Raw genomic sequence first — 24,316 nt, forward strand, 5'->3', positions numbered from 1 at the left:
CTCGCCCTCTCCCCTGTAGGGTATTTAAGCAGAAGCAGAAGTTTCCCAAGACGGAGCAGCAGCAGCGGATCCACTCCATCCAACAGCAGCTTGTCTCTCCAACTTCATCCGAGGTGCGTCCACTCTCCATTTTAACTTACTTTATATTTACAAAAGTTGCTGTCATGCTACATTAACCGCAACATTCCTCAACAGCATGGTATCTGTTTTTGTTTATACCTTCCAGATGTGAGTTTTTGTGCAATCGTTCAAACATGCTCTAACAATGCCCTTTGTGCATCACTACGATTTAATATTATAATCAATGCACTTTTCTGTTAACTTAAGTTTGATTTAATGCCTGGTGTACATTCAAATAAGTAGGAGTAACTGTAACTGTGTTATTGCCTGGATGTATACAGTAAATACTGTAGAAGTAGAAACAATAGGACAAAAAGCTTTGAATCCTACTTTATTTCAAAGTTTTCAAGACTTTTGAGGTGCATGTTGTTTTGTCTGTATGAAATGCGTGCAACACTTTGACCTTTTCACTTTGCCGGGTAAAGTATGGTCTTTGCAGAGAGTTTTATGGGAAGTAAAAAACTCCCTTGAGCATTAAAGGTCTCAGTCCTGCTGGTTAACGTGCAAATGAGTCAGTATTTGCCAAAGTTGTGTTAAAAATCTTTGTACGCAGAAAAGTAACAAGTGTCAGTGATATGCAGTAGTGCGAAGAAACTATATGCATTGAGTCCAACTCTTAAATTAAGAACAGTTTGGAAATACTGTGGACTACAGTATTTCCATGCCAGGCTTTTTTATGCCACTTAAACTTCCGTTCAAGATTTCATCATTTGAAATGTTTCTTTATGCAGAACTGATACCACCAACAGATCCCTACTTTCCAAATGTAGCACTTAAAGTAGATATTTGATTGAGTTCTTCCAGCAATGCCCATGAAGAATATGTATGACTTTATTCCACATGGATCTTGTAGGATATCTAGGATGTGTATATGACTTTGAAATCAGCAAATAAGAAAGTGGAAATGCAAATATGTAATAAAAACTGTTGCATTCAAATTCTTCTTCCAGTCAAAGTACAAAAGTATCCATCTCAAAATGTTCTTACAGCATGAAAGAAAAGGTATTGTTGCTCCAGAAGCATGGTCATACACTGCATCAATTCACAAGTAATATCTTTATGCAGCTGTCCTGAGGTAGAGACCGTTTTTAATTAGTTTTTATGAAGTTAGGTGGTTTAGTCGGCTGGTTCTGATCCTGGGAAACCCCTGAAATTATAAAGAGTGGTAGAGGTGAGATGACCAATTACTTTTCGCTACACAATTAGCATAAATATTGTGGCATTTATTTAATGTGAAATATTCAAAAGTGTTACCTCTTTGTGCCTCGAACAGTGAGTTAAATGAACCCTGTGACATGTTCCAGGTGTTAATGCCAAAGAGCCCCAACTTTTCTTTCTTTTTTAGTAACTCTTTTTATTGGGTGTTTTTAAATAGTAAAATGGTGCTTAACTAGTACAGGTAATTAGTTCCTTTCCACCAATGAGCTGCCGCCTGTCTGTCTGCCCACTCGTCCTGTGCCAGTCTGCAGAAGGTAGGCACGTCTCTGAGGGGGAAACAGAGCTCTCTCTGTCTTTAGCGGTGACTCATGCCGTCCAGTCGTCCCAAAAGCGTCTCCTGGTCCAGCACACGCCCCCGTTATGCAACAGTGAGCAGGTGTTCGTCCCATAAACCTGACGTACTGTACACCCCGCTCGCACCTCATGAAAACACCTTTTGTGTACCTGACGTTTAATCAGCCTTCCCACATGGTTACATAATCGTCATGGCAGTAACTGCTCGGTGTGGTATGTCGACCCCATGTGGGTTTATGTCACTCTGGTTCTGTTTTTATGTTTTTAGGATTACATGAGTCACTGTAGTGTACTTAGTACACTAAGGGTCTTTGTTTACACCAGTTGTATGTGTTTGAACCTGATGTTCAGTTTGTGAAGGTGAGAATAATAAACACAGACTTTTTATGAGGATTTTTAACGACTTTTATTTACCTTGTTATAGAAATAAACTCTTTACGAGACTTTAATAAAATCTTCTTTTTGCTAGCATTACTCCTTGTATTGCAGTAGTACTAAAGATGCATGACCAGTGTGTTTTTAGTCGTTATTAAATTATCACTTTACCAATTATTGGTCATTAATCTGTTCCTTTTTTCAACTAATCGATCAATTGTTTGGTCTATAAAATGTAAGACCATTTTCAAATCCTGGTTTTGTCCAATTAAAAGTAAAAACAACAACAAATATATTCAACTTTTTATCTTAAGAGATGTATTATTTTTAAAAATAAAAACACTATTTTATTCCAGGACATTATAATAAAAGTATTGGTTATGTAATTATACATTTCTGGTTATTGTTAGGGAAACTTCTTCAGCAATGGAGAGTCAGGACTCAGAGAGACACGAGGAGAGTTGGAGCTTTGATGTCAAACACTGATGTTTATTTACAAGTATCGGCCGGAGAATTTCACATCACAAGTCACAGAGCAGCCAGAGATTCTGACTGCACGGGTGGGTTGCCACATCAAATCTGACCACCCTCTCTCTCCAATAGACCTTTTAAATAGTTTACAGAGAGTTAATCCACATATTGGGGCCTTCCACAGGTTTCATTTGAGGCAACTTCTACTTCTCTGTATTCCAGGCAAACACATTTCTTGGAGCAAAGAGCAAATGAAAGCGGGTGGCGGCAGGGATAAATCCCACGTCCCTTAAATTAGTATAGCATGTCTCTGTGGCGCAATTGGTTAGCGCGTTCGGCTGTTAACCGAAAGGTTGGTGGTTCAAGTCCACCCAGGGACGTTTGCTTTTTGAATAAACATTTAAGGGAACACGCCAGTTTACGTGTTCAGGGCAAGGTTCCAGAAAACCAGTAACAAAAGTATAACTGTTACACATCATCATTTGATGTACGTCCTTGCTTCCAGCAACATTGAAGACATGAACTAAAGCTTTGAAAACGAGTGCACATTTAGCTTCCACAGGTTTCATTTGAGGCAACTTCTACTTCTCTGTATTCTAGGCAAACAAACCTCTTGAATAAAAGAGCAAATTAAGGAGGGTGGGGCCAGCGATCCATGCCAAGCCCCTTTTAGTATGGTAGCATGTCTCTGTGAAGCAATTGGTCAGCGCGTTCGGCTGTTAACCGATAGGTTTGTGGTTCAAGTCCACCCAGGGACGTTTACTGTTTGAATAAACACGTAAGGTAACACACCAGTTTACGTCCGTAAACACTGGGAACACTGGAGATATCCCCCAACATCTGGAAATACTCAATCACTTGCCTGACTTTTAGGCTCTGTGACCGAGAGTTGATCGGTCATAAAACTGAGACTAAGTGCCGCAGCACATTCCTCAAAGGAGATAACGATTTAGGGTTGGTCGAAAACGTCCCCACACAGAAAAGGTTAGATTCCTAGGAGTAAGACAAAATGAATCCCTAAAAGTTCTCTCCCGACTAATAGTACTGCTACTTCTACAACTTCCTTCTAGTACCAAAGTCCAAACTCAACTCAATGCTTAACAATTTTATTTAAAAATGATTAACCCTGCAATTGGTTGAACTATATTGGACTGCATGCAATATGCGGTTCTAGTGTCAGCGGTATTTCTATTGTGTGTTTATTCAGGAGCTTTCACAATGACATGATTTCACACAGAAGAAACCCACAGTCAGTTTCACTGTGGTTTCCCTCCATGACCGTTCTGTATTTTAATACACATGATAAATGCTTCTCTTTCTGACCACAAGGAAATATACAAATACAATATTTGTTAAGTAAAAATAAAGCAGTAAAAGTGTCTTTGTTTACCAGCAACTTCCAAGAAGGGGAGTGGCCTAAAACTCTCCCCCACCCAACACACACACGCACACACACACACTCACACACACGCACACACACACACACACACACACACACACACACACACACACACACACACACACACACACACACACACACACATGGAAACCACATGGGACATACAAATATTCACACTGATCATTATTCACATACTTTAATTATTGTATGCACTGCTTTTTTCCAATCTCTATAAATGATGTCATTTTTGAACAATGGGATAATCATACAGACACACACACACACACACACACACACACACACACACCCACACACACACATATAGGCATGTTGCCTGTTTTTCCACAGATGTGTAGCAGATGGGTTTAACACAGCTTGTCTTCATGCAGGAATGAACAGTTTTCAGTAAAAAAGTTGTTGCAACAAAAATAAAAGTCTAATAATTAGTACAAATGTTGTGTTATCAGTCTTTTCAGATCGTCCTTCTCGAGTTATCGTCGCCATGTCTGATTCAGGCGCCACCGCGACCTCCTCTCCTGCCCCCCCTCCTCCCACCGGACCCCGACCCAAGATGACGAGCAGCGGTCGCTCTTTAGTTCCCATCTCCACCTCCAACTCTGACTCCACCGACATCCCTGAGTTTGAACCGTTTGGTCTGCCGGGTCCAAGAGGATTCCCCCCTCTGACCGGTGAGAGAGGATTCTGCAAAAAAGAGGCTATTGAACTTAAGTTTTATTAAGTTCAAGTCATAGAACAACCTTTATAAACCCCTGTATGGAAATGTGGGTGTCTTAGCAGCAACTGCAATAAGGGTAAACACAGGATAGGACAGATATGATTGCACACAAGCATAATAACAATAGTTATATTTACATCATATAATAATAGTAGAAGAAATGTAAGAATAAAAGTATGTGAAAGAAAAAGGGACAGTATAAGTTCAAATTCACGGTGTTTTACGTATATACAGGTATGTATAGCTATGGGATTGTAATTATTAAATAGTAAGTATTGTACTCTTAACAATAAGATCTAGTTCATACAGAATTTATTCATAAAAAATTGAATTGAAGGAGACAGATGTCACTTCTTGGTTTGAGAAGACTTTCCCGACACTGATACAGTTTCCAGTAGTTTGTACACATGACTGACACATGAATGACATCCAAGCAAGATACACTCTAATCACTTCATGCAGCTGTCGCACAAGATGACAGCCAGAACAACAAATGAGCGGCTGTAAGGATAACGCAAATAATAAGCCATCGCTGTGTTTTCTGATAAACTGCTGACACACTTAGAGAGCACTGGTCTCCACCGCTCTTTTTTTTTTAAGCAAATGTCCAGCATCATTTGATGGCTGAGGCTCTATCTTCCATTGTTTAAAAGGATAATGTTTCATTGATATTAGGTTTTAAAGAAACGGGCAGTTTAGCTGTCCCCTCATGTTCATCGGGGCTAATTCATTTCAGTTTTTAAATAATTAAAAAATCTAGGTTAGCTGGATGTTTAATACAAACACACAAATTCAATAGTTTTGTATTTATTTACTTGACATTTTTAAAACAAGAACGGTAGCCTTATGTGTGAACACTTAGGTCAGAAAACCACCAAAAATGTTGTTCTGAGGCTTACATGGGGCTCTTTATTCCTCTCTTGTCCTTCAGACTATCTTGACATCTTGGACGTGGACATGATGCGACTGCCGGAGGAGAACAACAAGCAGCAGCACCACACCAACTTGTACAACTCGGACTATCTGGTGGTGCGTCGAGGACAAGAGTTCGAGGTCAAGATCACCTTCAACCGTCCCTACAAAGCTGCCTCAGACAAGTTCGCTGTGGAGTTTGTGATCGGTGAGCGCGTCTTCAAACTCATATTTTCCATCATACTGAGAGAAAACATTTTCAAAGACCCTTCAGCGTGCATTTGATCTGGGATTCAGCTCTCTTTACTGTGAGGATTGACTGATACACAAAGGATGCTTCAGTCTGACTTTATTGAAGCGCGGGACCCTGTATCTCCCATTAGATGCTAGCAGTTCATATTCTCTGTTCAGAACATGGTTTGGGTCCGAGATGATGTTGTTGGACAGCCTTTTAGGTTGTTATGATAGGCTGAGTCATAAAGTTTCTGACCAACAATCTTTGAGCAGATTTGAACAGGTGGAGCAGTATCCTGCAGGTACCAAGTCTTGATTTAGTTTTAATGTCAAACTTCCCTCTTTTCCTCCAGGCTCCAGCCCTCAGTTCAGCAAGGGCACCTACATCCCCGTCTTTCCCCACAATGAGCGTCCGAGCCCCTGGGAGGGCAGCATCACCAACACCTCTGACACCACGGTCACTATGGGCGTCACGGCTGCTGCCACCTGCACCGTGGGGAAGTACCACATGTACGTTGCCGTGGTGACACCCTTCGGTATCCGCAGGACCCGAAAGGACAAAAGCCGCGACCTCTACATCCTCTTCAATCCCTGGGCCTCAGGTTGGGTTAAGGCGTCCACAACTTATTTTTTGAACCACTTTATTTTTGCTTTTATCAGGTTTTCAAGATTCAAGTAGTAATAGTGCAGAATAGTCTATATACAACTAATTGGAATATTGATATATATAAGTTGCAAACAGATGGATGATGTTTCAAAAGTTCAGGTGTTTAACAGTCTTATGGCATGTGGGATGAAACTGTCCCTTATTCTGGTGGTTTTGTCCATAAATATCCACTTGACTTGTTGTGATTTTCCTCAGCTGATGCTGTGTTTCTGGATGATGAGAAGGAGAGGGATGAGTGTGTGATGAATGAAATGGGGATCATCTACCACGGCGCCTTTGATGACGTCGCTGAGAGAAACTGGAACTATGGACAGGTAAGAAAAAGCAAAAAAACAAAAGCCTCAGGATTGATTATCTTAAATATCTTTTGACTTATTAAGGTTTTGTTTTCCTTATAGTTTAACTTTGGAGTCCTGGACGCCTGTCTGTACATCATGGACCGGTCCGACATGCCCATCACCAACAGAGGAGACCCCATCAGGGTGACCAGGAAGGCCTCTGCTATGGTGAGGAAATATTCATAGACATCCATTAAAACTCGTGAAAATGGTTTTCAGAAACATAAGATATGCAGTTAAATGGTGCAACAATACTAACAGAATATTATTGTGCAGTTGTTGCGTTCCCTCCTGGACTAGGGGTACAAAGGGAAGTAACACAAATATAAAATAACCGGGAGAGAGAAAGAAAAGAGGAAACCGATTGCTGAAGCCACACAGTGATGTTTTAATTAATACAGAAGTAAAGGGGCTCACCAGCCATTTTGCAAAACAAACTTGGTAACTGAGAACTGAGAACAACTTCCTTCTAAAAGAAAGTGACTAAATGAAACATCTAACAATGAGCAAAATACAAGTTAACCTAACAGGTCTTATACAAAGAAACCACACAATGCTGCACATATCACACATGCAGCCAGAGGAGAAGGAGAGAGCGACTGCAGCCTTCCTCAGGTCCTTTATGGAGGCCCTGATTGGGGATTGGGACTTAACCTGGAGGGAGACAATCAGGGGGAGAAGGAGAGAGAGACACACACACACACACACACACACACACACACACACCAACACACACACCAACACACACACACACACACACACACACACACACACACACACACACACACACACACACACACACACACACACACACACACATAAAGATAACACATCAAGTGTTTCACTCTTAGTTAAAATTAAATGATTTATAAAAGTCTAATAACAAAATAAATGCAGGCTATAAACAATTGAACACATGCCTGCATTGCAACATATATCAAGTACATTTCAAAACAACTGCAACTGCATTGCTACAATCCCAAACCACTACTTGTAATGGCAGCCAGCTCTGGACACTATTGGAGTGATGCAAGGCAGTCCATGAAGCTGATTGCTTCTCTCTGCAAGTGAAGACACACATATCACACTAAATCAATAAATGCAACATACAGTATCTGACATTTCTGTTGCTCACACACATAGCCACACACACACACACACACACACACACACACACACACACACACACACACACACACACACACACACACACACACACACACACACACACACACACACACACCAGCACCCACTACGGCACGTAACAGCAGCAAAATATTAAATATCAATGATATAGTGAAAGGATTTATGGACTATGTTTTGAGACTGCATTAAGATTGTGGAACCAGCTTGAAATATAATGAGCTGTAATCAATTGTTCTGGTTTTCACTCATAAAATGTAGATTTTTTTTCTGGGAGACTTTTGCAGAAAGCCTTTTTACATAGCCATCACTTTTCAAAAATAGTGTAATTGGACCAACACAAGGGTTTCTACTGTTTAAATTATATTTTTACTTCAACTCCCTAAATTCATATCTAGGAATTTTACACATCTTTTATTTATTGAATAGAGTTTGTTCTTCTTGTTGAAAAAAGTAAATGATACAGAATTAGGCTTTTTTTTAAAGTGCAAACCTTCAGATATATAGTGCTTGTCGGATGCTCTTTCCACAAATGTCTTGAATCTGCTCTTTGTCACACTCAGCTGAACTCTCGTGATGACGAGGGTGTGCTCGTGGGGAACTGGAGCGGCGACTACACCTACGGCGTGGCGCCCACTTCCTGGACCGGCAGCACCGACATCCTGCTCACCTACGCCAGCGGCAAGATGCCCGTCTGCTACGCTCAGTGCTGGGTCTACGCCGCAGTCTTCAACACCTGTGAGAAGTAGAAAATATTACAAAGATATACTAGTTATTTTATTGATAGCACCTTTGAATAGTGGTGGCCCTTTTTTTACTAATAGGTAAAAACCCACATTTTAGATGATATTTAACTGTTCCAGTGTTGTAGGTAGAGTTAGGGTTACGGTTAGTCACAGTAATCAACCTGAAGATGGAAAATCAACATTATGATGGAAGTATCCGATGGCCGATTAAATGCACAATTTGGTCTTTTAAGTTGTTAAAGCCATGTTTGGGTTAATATAGTTTGTTACACCGAATTGGGGCAAAACTTTTGTAACACAATTAAGTATGTTACATTACATTACATTACATTGCATTTAGCTGACGCTTTTATCCAAAGCGACTTACAATAAGTGCATTCGACCAGGAAGATACAACCTTTAAGAAAACAGAATCATATAAGTACATCAGGTTTCATAGAGCCAAACATTTCAAGTGCTACTCAACTGGCATTTAGAAAGCCAGCCCTTTATTAGTATATAAGTGCTTTGTTAGTAATTTTATCGCTCGAAGTGGAGTCTAAAGAGATGAGTTTTCAGTTTGCGTCGGAAGATGTGTAAGCTATCTGCTGTCCTGATTTCAATGGGGAGCTCATTCCATCATTTTGGAGCCAGGATAGCAAACCCACGTGTTTTTGCTGACGGGAACTTGGGTCCCCCTCGCAGTGCGGGTGCAGCGAGCTGTTTGGCTGATGCAGAGCGGAGTGCACGTGCTGGGGTGTACGGTTTAACCATGTCCTGGATGTAGGAAGGGCCAGATCCATTCGCAGCATGGTACGCAAGTACCAGTGTCTTGAAGTGGATTCTAGCAGTTACTGGAAGCCAGTGAAGGGAGCGGAGGAGCGGTGTGGTGTGGGAGAATTTGGGAAGGTTGAAGACCAGACGAGCCGCTGCATTCTGGATGAGCTGCAGAGGTCGGATGGCACATGCAGGTAGACCAGCCAGGAGGGAGTTGCAGTAGTCTAGGCGTGAGATGACGAGAGCCTGGACCAGAATCTGCGCTGATGTCTGGGTCAGCTGGGGACGTATCCTCCTGATGTTGTAAAGCGTGTATCTGCAGCAGCGGGTTGTAGCAGCGATGTTTGCAGTGAAGGACAGTTTGTTATCTAGGACCACACCCAGATTCCTTGCAGTCTGAGTCGGGGAAACAACAGAGGTGCCGATGTTGATTGTTAGGTCAAGAGTGGGACAATCTTTTCCCGGAAGGAAGAGCAGTTCAGTCTTGTCAAGGTTGAGCTTGAGGTGATGAGCAGACATCCACCGAGAGATGTCTGCTAGGCAAGCAGAGATGCGTGCGACGACCTGGGTCTCTGAGCGGGGAAAGGACAGAATTAGTTGGGTGTCGTCAGCGTAGCAGTGGTATGAAAAACCATGCGGGCTAATGACAGACCCGAGCGAGTTTGTGTACAGGGAGAAGAGGAGGGGACCAAGAACCGAGCCCTGAGGGACCCCTGTAGTTAATTGACAAGGGTCGGACTCGGACCCTCTCCAAGTAACCCTGTAGGTGCGGTCGTTGAGGTATGAGGTGAGGAGGGAAAGTGCAGTGCCTGAAACTCCAAGTTCTTGGACAGTGCGAAGGAGGATCCGATGGTTCACCGTGTCGAATGCAGCAGACAGGTCCAGAAGGATGATGACAGAGGAGAGGGAGGCTGCTTTAGCAGTGTGCAGTTTGTCAGAGACAGCAAGGAGAGCAGTTTCTGTTGAGTGACCTGCCTTGAAACCAGTATGTTGATTGTAAAACCCAAATATAGAAAAACATTAGCACTTTTTTTGTTGTTGACCAAACCAAACCCCTTCAGAAAATTCTTGACGTCAGTTGAGAAGGTCCTAAAAGGAAAAATAAAAAGTCATTAGAAAGTAGGAAAAGAAAACCATGTGCAGAAATGAAACCTTGATACAAGTTGTTTTCAATTGATTGGAAAAGAAGCATATTACACACTTTCTCCCCTTTCAACTCTTGTCTTTGCTTCCGTTTTAATCTTAATTTCAGTTTTTTATTGTCCTTTTAATGTTTGTTTCCAGTCCTGCGCTGTCTGGGCATCCCATCGAGGGTCGTCACCAACTTCTACTCCGCTCACGACAACGATGGAAACCTGAAGATGGACATCATCCTGGACGAGAACGGCAGAATCGACCGCAGTCGCACCAAAGACTCTATCTGGTATCACCCTCTATGTAACTCAGCATTACACTGAGATTTAAAAGTAGTAGTAGCTTCAACGACTGCTGAGGTTACAATGACATTTGTTATGAATAATCAAGGTCCGCAGAGGATTAATCCTAATAACTTGGGTGACTTCCTGACCTTTTTCTTTTCAAAGTTTCCACCTGAATATAAGAATGTAATCAGTAGTTTGCTATGAAATCAATTAAGCACTTAAATGCTCCTCAGATGATGAACCCTTTTTCATTTTGACTTCTCCACAACCTTCATATTCGACCGTTTTCAGACCAAAGCCACAAGATATTAAATGATGAAGTTAGGTGCAAACATTCAGGCTTCTTTAGAGGAGCCTTTTAGATTTTTCAATACTTTTTCTTTTATAAGGCTTCTTTTAGTCCCACACAAGTTTTTGTTAACAAAAAAAGACTGTAATTATATTTAAATGTTTTTCTTATCAGGAACTATCACTGCTGGAACGAGTGCTACATGTCCAGACCCGACCTCCCAGCTGGCTTTGGAGGCTGGCAGGTGGTGGATGCTACACCACAGGAGACCAGTGATGGTAAGTAATAATAATAATAATACAAATTAAAATCTTGCTTTATAAGAACAGGTCAATTGATAATCCTCTCTTATTTGTAAAGGCATGTACAGATGTGGCCCTGCCTCAGTCCAGGCCATCAAACACGGGCAGATCTGCTTCCCATTTGATGCTGCCTTTGTGTTTGCTGAGGTGAGCCTTTTAAAAGGACATTATTTCATTTTCCGTTAAAAAAAACATGTTATTTTTACTAAAATTGCGTGAGTCCAACCCAGTGTTTTTTTTTTAACATCTCTATTTTTTGCCAACAGGTCAACAGCGATGTGGTGTTTTATTCCCGGAATAAAGATGGCACCATGGAGCCTGTCAGAGTGAACCGGACCCACATAGGCCGCATGGTGGTGACCAAATCTCTCGGAGACATGACCCGCCGCGAAATCACCGATCAGTACAAGTTCCCTGAAGGTCAGAGACTTCATACGACACAAAGTGCAGGGTTTTTAAAAGCCTCGGCTCCTGATTAGGAAACGTTTTTACGAACAAATGTTAAATCTAAAATGATTTGAGTTTAAGAACAGTCTAAAATTAAACTTCCATGACAACTAAAACCCTGAAAGAGGCGCCAACATGAATCCTCACAATGAAAACTGAAGCACAGTGTGAGGCTTCATGTTAACCGTGATGTTATTCTCTCAAGCAGTCTCTGAGTCAGTGTTAAGCCCATTTGTTTTTCACACTGGGCAAAAATGACGGGTACCAGGTTAATTTGGGATGATGGTGGCTGTGTGTTTGCACAGTGGGCCTTGATACGGCACCAGAGGAACAGCCATGTACCCCTATGTGGCTGCCAGATTTGGGAAGGATTAAGCGTGTGGAAATCAGTTGTAGTTTGTGTCAAATTTAGCTTTTTGTTACCAAATGTTGTTTCCTCTCACGCAAAAGAACTTCCAATATCTCCAAAAAAATTTAAATATGTTGAGAAAACCATTTGAAATGTACAAAAAATATGTAATTTTGGGACCAAATTCAGACGCAAAAATAGTCCTTATATCTCCGAAGAAAGCTACATCAGTGAGGAGAACCTTTGTAAGAACACACTTTCAATCCTCCTCCTCTCCAGGCAGTACCGAGGAGCGGACCGTCCTGGAGAAGGCGGAGGAGTACGGCTGTAAACGCGATAAGTCCGATCTTCCCGCGGCCGACGTGGACCTGATCCTGCCCACCCTGGAGGTCAGCGTGGGCGACGACTTCGAGATGAACCTGGAGTTTGTGAACCGCAGCGACGAGCGCCGCACCGTGGACATCTACATCAGCGGCAGCGTGGTTTTCTACACCGGAGTCACCACCTCCGAGTTCCTGTTCAGGAATCCCACCGTGACCATTGGCCCAAACAAAAGTGAGAGAGGGGTTTCATTTATTTCACACCAACAAGAATAGACTCACACTAAGAAGTACTTCCTTTTACTTATCGGATGGCAACAACTGCAATACAAAGAATATTTAAACAGCATAATTGTTTTTTATTGTTTCTCAGAAAACTCCAAAACCATTGATAATTTGCTTGAGCTTTGGAATATAAATATTAATAATAATCTTTATTTGTATAGCACCTTTCATACGACAACTGCAGACCAACGTGCTTCACACAGACAGTTCACAGAAAATGTATCTCACACAGAATACAGATACCGTTAAAAGACATAAGCGTCCTTAAAGTCCTTAAGCGTCTTTGAGTTGTGAAAAGCGCTATATAAATAAAATGCATTATTATTATTATAAAAACAAACTAAAAATAGTTTGCAATCTAAATATTGTGTCTCTAATAGAAAAAGTTGTTATGCAGTGTTATGTTTCTGCGTTCTCCAGGTGTGAAGGAGCCGGTGACAGTCGAGTCAAAGGCCTACATGAAGCATCTGGTGGAACAGGCAAACATCAACTTCATCGCCACTGGGAAGGTCCAGGAGACCGGGCAGATCATCACCGCCATGAAAGTCGTCACCCTGCACAACCCCAAACTCACCATCACGGTCTGAAACTATGCTTACTTTCTTTCTGACTATGCGTAAAACTAATCTTATTACTTGGCTTTAGCTTTTCGGTACAAATCCTGAGTCCAGAAAGTAATTTTTACGACTTCTTGTATACTCCAAGTGGCTAATAAATTCAACAAATTGACTTTAGGCCATAAGACTGTTAAACACCTGAACTAGAACATCCATAATATCAGGGACGTGCACAGACATTTCGAGGGGCTATTGCTCTAAACTGGAAAAAGGGCCTCCCCCCGATAAAAAACATAAGACCTTTTGAAAATTGTAACTTGTTTTTAATGTAAAAGAAACCAAACGATTATTACATCAACTAAATTGAACAGTAATTCACATCTCACAAAATAAGCTAAGGGCGACTACCGTAATTTTCGGACTATAAGGCGCACCTGAATATAAGCCGCAGCAGCTAAATTGAATGATGTGTACATATATAAGCCGCACTGGACTATAAGCCGCAGGTGTTTTAATGTTTAATTACCATATGTAAGGGTTCGTGCACAGAAGGGATTGTCGGGAAAGAGATGGCTGTTTGAGGAAGCTCCCATTTATTAACATTTCAACAAACAAGTTACATATTTGCATAACGTATTCAAGTGTTACCATTTAGTGCAATAGTAGCTACAGAACATGTACTGTGCTGTGTAAACTGTACTCTATCACATAGCGTTTCAGACACACAAACTTTTCAACTTTCAAACTTATACGGTGCACTCCCAGCGCACGTACCGGCAGTGATCTACAGCAGTGGTTTTCAACCAGTGGTACGGGGACAAACTGTCTCGCTCTCGTAATGTCTGTCTGTCTTGCTCTCGTTCTGTCTCTCGTACCACTCTCGGTTCCACTTTTACTTTTGCGCGCTACCTGTCTCACTCTTTTCCGGCCTCCAGCTTTTCCTGCTGGAGCCCGCCGCTTAAAGGTGGGGGTCCGCAGACCGGCCATAGAGCCCATAGAGTTAAAGGTGGTGGATTGTAACCTGTAAAATCCATAGATTTAGGAGGTCCCCTAGTGGCCGTTGGCTGTAAAAATTCATAGATTAGCCGCACCGTTATATAAGCCGCAGCGTCGAAAAAATTGGGAAAAAGGCGCGGCTTATAGTCTGAAAATTACGGTACTTGCATTCGGTGACTTGATTTTAAAAATGAAAACCAGGGACATTTTTGGTTTTGCGGTCCATATCTCATCAAAAATATCTAATGTTAGTAACTATTAAAGACAAAATGGGGACAATTCTGTTCTAATTTTGACCTTTGTAACTGTTGTGCAGACATACTGATAAAATAGGGCCTCTAACTAATTACCTTAAATAAACTCACTAATTAATGAAACCCGTTCAATACGCATTATTCTTATTCTTATCATTCTTTATGAGCGCAGTAACGGTAAGGTATCTAATTACTTATTTATTTAGCATTCCATAACTTAGTAACAGAGATGGTCAAACTAAAGTGGAGACATTGCAGAAATCCTACAATGAAGCGGGACATTGAACTGTTCTCCCGTGAGAGGGCGATCAAGAAAAGAGAGCGAGTGGGCCCGTTGAGGGAGTTTACAGATGAAAAGACACAGAAAGACAGAAGCACAATAACATGTATATTTAGGTGCTTTTTTGTAAATAACCGACCGTATCAAGAGGAAGTAAAGTCCCCTGGTTTGCCCCTTATACCCTACTGCCATGAGACAACTCAAAATCAAGTTTCCAAAATGTGACACTGAGCGCTGACAAAGAGTGTTTCCCGCAGCGAGACGCTACAATACTAATTGTGGGCTTATCATGTTGATTCGGCCACAACAGAAAAAAGACAAACAAACTCTCGCTCTCTCCAGAGGGGCAGGTCAGCCAAAAAGGCCAAACAGGCCGTTGCCCGGGCAACATTAGCCCGTACCTGTGCACATTCACCTGTTTACAACTTACACATTATTTATCAGTTGTATATAGACTCTTTTGCACTATTTTATCTGTTTTATTGTGTTGCACTGTTGGAAGAGCCTCTGACCTAAGATCTTCATCGACATTACTACACTGTAGCCATGTACAAATGAGAATAAAAGCCTTGAACCGTAACTTTCTTTTATGTCGTGTTTTCTTATGTTGTGTCTTCAGGTGTCGGAGGGCGGCAGAGTGAGTGAAGAGATGACGGCGACCGTGGAGTTCACAAACCCCTTCTCCTTCAGCCTGGAGGGCGTCTACATCCGCATGGAGGGACCCGGGATCATGCTGCCCAAGTCCAAATATTACAGGTGAAGATTGTTGACATTAAAGCACCATTTTGTATTATGTGACAGCTTTTATTCATCTGGTTATATTGGTGGATTTCTTTAAAAATGGGAATTGTATTCATATTATTCTTATTGTAAGAATTGTTTTGCTTACGGTTTCCCCTTATTATTATTATTTATTTAGAATTATTATTTTTTTTATTTTTGTTTGTGCTTCATTTTGTTTCTTACCTGAGGGCGGGGTGGGGATGGGGGGTGGGATGTTGAAAATGAAAACTGAAAGTGAGCATTATGTTTCTGTACCTTTCTCATTATTATTTTTAATTATTATATTTGGGCTTTTAATGCTCAATAAAATATATATATATATAAAAAAAAAAAAGATCTCTGCTGAGAAAATTCTTCTCATAATCAGAGATATTTAAAAATTACCATTTTGAAAGAAATCAACTGAATTTAAACACGATTACTCAGGAATGCTAAAAACACAGCTATAGATAGGATAAAATGTGTAAATTAATTGAAGCTTAGAATATCTTGATTAAAACAAGTGTTTTTTCTGGATTTGATATCAAATGCAGCCCAACCCTTCTGACATTTAACCCAAATCCTGCTGGTTTCAGTCTGATCCAGGGACGTACTTCCCTCTCCTGGACAGAGTATTTCACCCCGCAGCGGGCCGGCAGCAGCAGAGTGATCGCCTCTCTGGACTGTCCCGCCCTTAGGCAGGTCCTCGGCCAGGCGTCTATCAGCGTGAAGCCCTGAGGATCACCATAGGGTCACTGAGGGTCACTGTAGGTCAAGGGTGTCCAAACTACATTTTGAATCGGCCCTCAGCCAATTCTAAAAGTATAATGACTTCAATATAATAAACTTCTGCTTGTCTTATATTGTATCTCTCAACTATATAATGTTAAAATATATTACACACTATTCATGCGTTAATAAGCCCAATTTTCAAATAAATTCAGTCAATTAAAGTTGAAAACATATGGAATATGGCCCACAAATGAAACTTGAGCTTGTATTGTGTTCTTCTTCTTCTTAAATATATATGTTACACAGTAGTCTTCATGGGTTAATAAGCCCACTTTCAGTCAATTGAAGTTTAAAACATGTTCTAACAAATAAGTTTATAAGAAAAAAGCCCAATAACAAATTCACATAAGAACCTTGACATCTACCCTTCATATTTCCTCTTATTATAATCAATCTGAAGCTTCTGTTTTAAGGAATGAGCTGCTAACACAATAAATGAAACCCTCTGGAGAGCTGTGATAGAAGCTGTATCAAGAATAATTTACCAACATTTGATTGATTTTGCCAACTTGTAACTGAACTTATGAGGCAATATACCTCTAGTGAGTGGCCCAACTCTTCGTATATGTTTATGTATGTGGCCCTCGGTGAAAAAAGTTTGGACCCCCCTGCTGTAGGGTCACCGCGACAGACATCATTCACTCACTCACACAATATAAGCCGAAAAGTAGTTGTGTATCTGTAGGTTTAACAGCTTATTCAGTGTAGCTTCAGCATTTATGATAACAATGAGGATAGTTGTAGGAGTAAGAAAAGCAAGCGCATACTGTATATCTTTTATCTAGAAAACACAGTTATTTTTAGAAGTGCAATTTGTTTCAAGAAAAATACCTATTTCTGACAATTAAAGGGCAACTCTTTTCAACTGACTTTTTTTGTGGAGAAAGTACATTTTTGAAAAATCTAAAGCTTCTATTTGTTCTCATCATTCAAAAAGTAAATTCATTTTAAAACGTTTTTCTAAAGCTTAGGCATAACTCCATTTTGGCCACCAGGGGGCACAATTACACCAAAACAAGCAGATATTTATTTGGTTAAAATGACCAATTTGATGTTTGTTTAATTCGATACAACATAATAATGATTAAATCAGCTTTAACTCAATTTTCGAGACATACTCCCACTGTCTTCATATCGATTCATAACATCTGTTTCCTTACATTTTCTTCTGTTCAAGAGCAAATAACCAAATAAAAGGTTAACAACTGCATAATTTTGTGACAACATATTACCTGGAAGTGTGTGTGTGTGTGTGTGTGTGTGTGTGTGTGTGTGTGTGTGTGTGTGTGTGTGTGTGTGTGTGTGTGTGTGTGTGTGTGTGTGTGTGTGTGTGTGTGTGTGTGTGTGTGTGTGTGTGTGTGTGTGTGTGTGTGTGTGTGTGTGTGTGTGTGTGTGTGTGTGTGTGTGTGTGTGTGTGTGTGTATAAGAACTGAGAATTGATTGTCATTGTGGATAATTATTATTTCTTGAACAACAAAGTCTGAAAGTAACACAACGGCATCAATTATTATGAATTGTATTAATGCTTATATTGGTGGTTAATCTAAAACAAATTCAAAACCAGATACAGTACATGTTGTAATCAAATGACTAAAGTGCAACAGTATAACGTCCTCATACCAAGAGGAATACTCCTTCATGTTCCCAGGCAGCTAAAGTTATGTTGCAGTTTAATACTATATATTGTAAGTGCTCTTATTAACTTTTCCTTTCATGCACAGCAAGCTCCAATCTGGTTTGAGACGGCAGTAGAAAAATATGGAAACTGAATTGTTTCATTTAAAATATTAAAAGATGATTTACATAGTGATAGAATAAAGACCAGATTATGTTACACCATATAACTTTACGTGAACATACCCCAAATTATAACTTTCTTTAATTTCTTATACCTGTAGGCTACTGTATATTCCCACATGGGATGATAAATCCTATCTCCTCACGTTCACTTGAAAGTGATGAGGTAGTCGGGGTACGCTTGGTTATCATGAAACACGACGTACATTTGGGGGTTGTCCATTCTGTCGACCACGCTGTCGTAGCGGTCGTGGCCCTCCTGGTCGCTGACGGGAGGAGGGACCCTCATGTTTCGTTGGCCCTGAATGTAGATGCCTGTCAGGACGCGGACCACGAACATGAGCTGGGAACCGTCAGCAGCTGGCTTGGAGTAGGTGGGTTGGGCAGAGTAGTTGGCATTTACAGCGAAGTATGTTCCTTCCCCGAAGTTAGTTGCTGAGAATAAAAGGAAGTAGGTGTAAACCCACATTAAAACATAGTAAGCATGAAGTCATTAAAACGTGATTTCATTAAAAGATACACGTTTAAAATTGGTCAATGATATCATCCCTTTAAAAATATAATAAATAAAAGTAGTATGACAAATTACAAGGTAGGCTACTACTGTTCCTTAAAGGATCTCTGCTCACCGGGCACGCGCAGCGCAACGAAGTAGGAGAAAGGAGAGGAAAACGGAGCGAGAAGCAGATGAGACGAGCGGAGTAAATTATATTCAAAGTGATTCAAAGTTGATTTAAAAAAAGATAAAAATACCATCCACACGGTCGGGAAACCCAGTAGACTGTATCAAACATTAACCAACAGCGTTTTGGTGAGTCAAACCTTTTAATAGAAAAGTTTTGTCAGAGTGATTTAATGTTAGCTTCATTGTTAGCATTTCATGTTGTTGAGCTTTAAGGGAAGCTATGAACATGGCTTGCAATGTCATTTATTTGTTATTTTGTTTGGCTGAAACTACGTGGCTTTAATGTGTGTTTTACAAGGGGAAATATGTGTTATTTTGTGTGAACAGGATAAATGAAACCTATAGGCTATGGCGCTGCTGTAGAGGAGAGTAAAGCTGCTATTTTGAGCCTCATTGTAAGCTGTATTGACAAAAGAGCCAAGTTTACAGTAGTTTTCAAAATATAATTATATAATTTATATTGTTAATTTATATTATATTTATATTCTTTCATGACCTGTCGTACAGGTCAGGTTTTTTAGACTGGACAATAAAGTTGATCGATCGAGTTGTGCTGCGTGTGTGAGACATGGATGTATACCTCATTCATTCCTATGAGAGTTGCTCATTAGCGCATGATGATGGCCCATTCCCAAACCGATGTTAACAACTTCATGATAACTCAATATGTTTTTAACTTAGGATCGTACCTGTGTTTAGTCTAGAAAAAGGTAAATGTGTGAATTTTTTTTATAAAGTTGTGTATATTTACAGACTGTTGCAAAAACTAAGAAGCTTATAAACAACCGGTTTAAAACTAAAAGAGCTTTACAAAAAAGTAACACAATTAAAGATGTTTGGAGTTTTATTTGAGTTATTAATAAAAAAAAATGTGTCTAAGAGATGCTGATTTGAAACCGTTGTTACATACAGTTACGGCATTTCCTGTTTCTGCCGGAGAGAGGGGAGGCCATAGACATATAAAGAGACTCTTTATATGTCTTTATATGTCTATGGGGGAGGCCTTCCCAAAGGGTTATGGCTAGAAAGGATCCGTCTAATGTAAATATGACGTCACGTTCTCGTTCTAACTCTCGTTGTAATCGGAGCGGCTCGGCTGTAATCGGAAAGGGTGGGGTGGGCGGGACGCGGGAAGATCGCGGGAAGATCGAGAAGAGACGTCGTTCTAACTCTCGTTGACGGATCCTTTCTAGCCATAACCGTCCCAAAGCTTGCTGCTGTATTTACCCGGCATGCCTGAGAAGTACCCGTATGTGCGCTCATAGCGCATGCGCAACTTTAACCAACATGCTCATTCACATCAAGCACGTCAATTTGCGTACACGTAACAGCACCCCGCGTTCATGACAGTATGGTAATGGCTTGTTATTATGATGGATTATGCACATCGCTTTTTAAGCCAGGAATAGTGTTTGAAAAGTGCTTGAAACATCGGCAAAAGTGTTGTAAATAGGAGGAGAGTTTACCCAGAGAGCTCTGCGCTGCAGATGGCTCTTCCACCCAGATTGAAGCCAGAGAACAGGCTGTTTCACAGCACTTTAGAACCCAGGAAAGCAGCTTGGATCATTTAACGAGGCGGCAGTTAGCAGCTAGCGGCTAGCTAGTAATTATGCTAATGTACACATAAAGCGTTATGTACTTATATTGTAACAGGATCTAGTGATATCCAAGCAACAGAGCTTCATTTAGCATGAAATAATTATTGCACTGTGTATATATATATGTATATATATATACACACACATTGCAATAAGCTTCTTAGTGCAATAAGAAGCTACAGGGACGTTAATCTAACGTCGGTAATATTAACTTTATTTAATACAACATTTACGATATAAGATGTAATCATACAGCCCATGTATTATAATATTTTACTCATGATGAATTACAGCAAACATGTGCAATATATCCATTATTACAGCTTCGTGGGATGGCAGTAAGACGATATGGGTCTGTTCTTATTGTGCATCCATGGGTAAAGATAAACGCATGCAGTGCTGAACACGTAACATGAACGTGCCGGGCGGCACGGTCCCGTGGGTTAGATGCGCTTTGATAATGCAGAGGGAAATAACTCTCAGAATAACGTTATTAGCACATTTGTACAACTTGAGGAACGAATGTTTTTAATAAGGGCTATACAAGTGTTCATACTGGGTAGTTTATTCAGTTTTAAAAAAATTATCCAACGAGTCACAGACCACTCTTTCCCAATGTAAGTCAATGGGAAAAAGTGTTTCCGGGCCTGGCAACCAAACCGAAGTGTAGTACCGCCGTTTGGCCAGCACAAATATTTTCATCTGAGTCCGACGCACTTCCTGGGGGCTTGGTGTGAGAGGACAACACACAAAAGCTCTGATACAAGATGGCGAGCCAGACCCACGGACTGCTTTGATCTTCGCGCCAGTGAGAGGACTTGCTTGTTTCTCAAGAGACAATAAGGTTGGAACTGGACTTAAGTTGTACCTGGATTGAAAGAGACACTATATATATATATTGTACTCTAGTTTTTCATTTGTCAAAAAACACAATTGTACCATCAATGAAATCCATTGATGGTACAATTGTGTTTTTTCATTGAATTAGATATACCTGTGAAAAGGGAAAAGAAAAAGGGTTAACTCAGGATATGGAAGAGATTAAAATAGGAACAACCTATAAATAACACTTAGTAGACCGGTCTAAACTAAAATAGGCTATTTTATTATTTTATTTTAGAACCCAGAATCTTTCTAGTCAGATAGCATAGCCCAAGATAAGAAGTGTTACATAGGGAATTTACAATACATCTTTATAACCCTTTGAAAAAATGGCAGATATTTAAATTTGTATGGTGAGGAAAGTCTTCGAATGTCAGTCGCTGAATGACAGTAAGTATTTTTTCCATTTTTGCTACCTGAAAGTCCTTTTGGTGCCTAGAGTTCATACAATGTAATCTAGACTATTTCCTCAATTTTGGCTACAACCGTAATAACTAACAGCTATAGTCCAAACTCAATAACAGCTCCTACGCTACATAGAGTAGGAAATGATGCTTTCTAAAAACAGATGCAAGAGCAGTGATTAGATCAGATTAAATATAAACATGTTTACCGTTCTGCCCAGAAAAGCGCCTGTTGAACCCAGTTTTTACGATGGAATCACAGTTGTCCTGGGTCGTCCCGTGGTACAGGAGCTTTTCACATTCACCACCCTGCTGTTTGTACTTGTCAGAGATTTGCTTCTTCTGAGCTTCATAGGCGCGCCGCAGATGGACATTCTGCAGGCGCTCTATCTATCAAGAAAAATCAAATACAAAGACATAAGCTGTACAATTTAGTTTGAAAGGATGTAAATATGTTTGAAATGCACTGTGTACAATATACTATTGAGAAATAAAATGTAGAGGTTCAATTAATAGTTTTCTGGACGGTGCAATTGCCTACCTTCAGCACGGTCTTTCCGACTGATCGTTTGAAGACTTCCTTCACTGTGCGGTACTCTGCATAGGAAGGAAGGAGTTCAACCGTCTTCAACGTTTGACCGGGAGCCATGTTGTCCCAGTACAGAGGGAGGGTGAAGTCTGAGAGATGTTGGACAACAAATTCAAGAAAAGGTCAATCGTCTTTGCTTCCAAAACTAAATGTAGTTTTCCCTTGATGCAGGCAAAAACCGACACGTTACTGTACTCGTTGCTTTACTCGTTAATTTACTCGTTACTTTACTCGTTACTTTACTCGCAGGGCCACCCCTCCCTACAGGCAGATCACGCAGACTGCGGAAGGAGCCGCATCTGATGCGTGAATGCGGTGCGCCTACAGTGCGTTACTTTACTCGACATCCTCCTTAGCTATTAGCTTCACCTTAGCATGTTGTCTTTGCAGGTGCTTGTTGAGGTTTGACGTTGTGTTAGCAGCAGTGGATAAAAGCTTCTGGTCTGGACACAGTTTGCACCTCACTGTCAGATTCCTGTCCTTTCTTCGGACGAACTCAAAATAATGGGCATACCTCCACCCCTCGAGTTATCGCTGTTGACTCAGCCATGTTTATGCACTGCATGTGGACGCGCAAGTCGCGCAAATGTTACGTAAATATAAACCTGCGGCGGAAATCCCTTTTTTTCTGTCAAAGAGAGAATCTATTAAATCTGTATGTTAGTAGGCTAACTGTAGTGTGTGATTACTGATTTTATAAAAGTAATGAAGTAACACGTGTCGGGCAATGTTAGTAACTGTAGTGGGATTACTGAATTATAAAAGTGTTACATTACTCCGTTGCTTTGTAACGCGTTACACCCAACTCTGGTCATGGTACAGGATATAAATCCTTAACTCTTTAACTTCAAATTGACATAGATATACAAAATCCTTTGACAGAACATTTTTGACTAGGGAATTTTTCCACTTCTCATGACTTTTGACCCTTTGTTAACCAGAATGTATCAAGCAGGGATCTTTTTGTAACACCTTAGAACCATCTTCTCACCTGGCAGATGCTCGAGTCGTTTTATTTTTGCTGTTTGACCACCTAAATATCTCGTGGCCTCCATCCTTGGCAGATCAACGTTCAACTTGTCGCCCTGAGCGTCCACTATCCTTCCTCCTACATCGTTATTCTCCAGACTGTGATTGGCTGTTTTGGGCAGCCTCTCCCAGTTGCCTCTATGTCCCAAGATGCACCAAGCCACACAGGCGTACAGATCCTGCTCCTCCCTGACTCTCACCTCTCTCCTGAGGTTGCAGTGTAGAGAGGCGTTGATCATCTGCATTACCTTGTTGACCCCGTTATTCAGCCCGCTAACTTTCAAGGTGCCTTGGCTCAACTCAACATACAGACCCTCGGTTTCCACCAGCTGCTTCAGATCCTTCACGTCGTCCTGGGTGAGGCCTTTCAGTTCCTCTTTTCTGAAGGTTTGAGAAGAACACTGAGCCTGATACAGATCCGTCAGCTTTGTCATGGCACCGTCAACATCCTTTCTGGAGAGACCGAGGAACCTGAAGACGGACTGCTGGCTTGTAGAGCTGTTACAGACGATGCTTAGATCTGCTTCCACAGACGGAGGTTGTTGTTGTTGTACAGGAGGCAACTGAGGTACAGAAGCTGCAAGGCAAGGTAGGTGAGATGTTAACAATTAGTGACAATACCCGGAGAACAAAGAGGCAGATTTCTATGCTAGTAAATCACCTTTGTTGATCACAGCAGTGGAAAACATTTGCATTGCTTTTTCTTTAAAGGCCAGGAAGACGTTGATCTTTAGCAGGACGAGGCGGATATCAGTGAGAGAGTTGAGACCAAAGGACGACGTGGCGTCCTTGACCCCTCGGAGGACGGCTCTTGCCACAACACCAGGGTCCAACCCACCAGCTCCTGCAAATTAATTTAATGAGTAAAC

The 24,316-nt window shown here is 40.9% G+C and overlaps 2 protein-coding genes across 2 annotated transcripts in view; one reads left to right on the top strand and one right to left on the bottom strand.

Annotated features, from left to right (window-relative positions):
- Positions 1–17,332, top strand: f13a1b (coagulation factor XIII, A1 polypeptide b). Its single transcript, XM_079671422.1, has 15 exons — positions 1–113; positions 4,345–4,566; positions 5,545–5,733; positions 6,113–6,361; positions 6,622–6,740; positions 6,825–6,932; positions 8,471–8,645; positions 10,694–10,832; positions 11,294–11,397; positions 11,480–11,568; positions 11,688–11,841; positions 12,497–12,772; positions 13,243–13,403; positions 15,529–15,665; positions 16,268–17,332. Exons 2-15 carry the CDS (start codon positions 4,380–4,382, stop codon positions 16,407–16,409), a joined length of 2,229 nt encoding a protein of 742 aa, XP_079527548.1. The 5' UTR covers positions 1–113; positions 4,345–4,379; the 3' UTR covers positions 16,410–17,332.
- Positions 16,868–24,316, bottom strand: part of LOC307033128 (protein mono-ADP-ribosyltransferase PARP14-like) — an 8,141-nt gene continuing 692 nt past the window's right edge. The window contains exons 4-8 of the mRNA XM_079671426.1: positions 24,109–24,291; positions 23,410–24,024; positions 22,371–22,507; positions 22,039–22,219; positions 16,868–18,695 (exon numbers count right to left, since the gene is read on the bottom strand). Of these exons, the coding sequence (XP_079527552.1) occupies positions 18,409–18,695; positions 22,039–22,219; positions 22,371–22,507; positions 23,410–24,024; positions 24,109–24,291 (1,403 nt within the window). The 3' untranslated portion in view covers positions 16,868–18,408. The remainder of the gene's footprint in view (positions 18,696–22,038; positions 22,220–22,370; positions 22,508–23,409; positions 24,025–24,108; positions 24,292–24,316) is intronic.

The sequence above is a fragment of the Notothenia rossii genome, assembly GCF_949606895.1.
Source record: "Notothenia rossii genome assembly, chromosome: 3".
NCBI lineage: Eukaryota > Metazoa > Chordata > Actinopteri > Perciformes > Nototheniidae > Notothenia > Notothenia rossii.

Bases quoted from the DNA above. Each gene is read 5' to 3' on its own strand.
- f13a1b (XM_079671422.1), top strand. From the start codon at position 4,380: ATGTCTGATTCAGGCGCCACCGCGACCTCCTCTCCTGCCCCCCCTCCT. The intron at 6,741-6,824 runs GTAAGAAAAAGC...TTTTCCTTATAG, and splicing joins GAAACTGGAACTATGGACAG to TTTAACTTTGGAGTCCTGGA. The intron at 8,646-10,693 runs GTGAGAAGTAGA...GTTTGTTTCCAG, and splicing joins CGCCGCAGTCTTCAACACCT to TCCTGCGCTGTCTGGGCATC.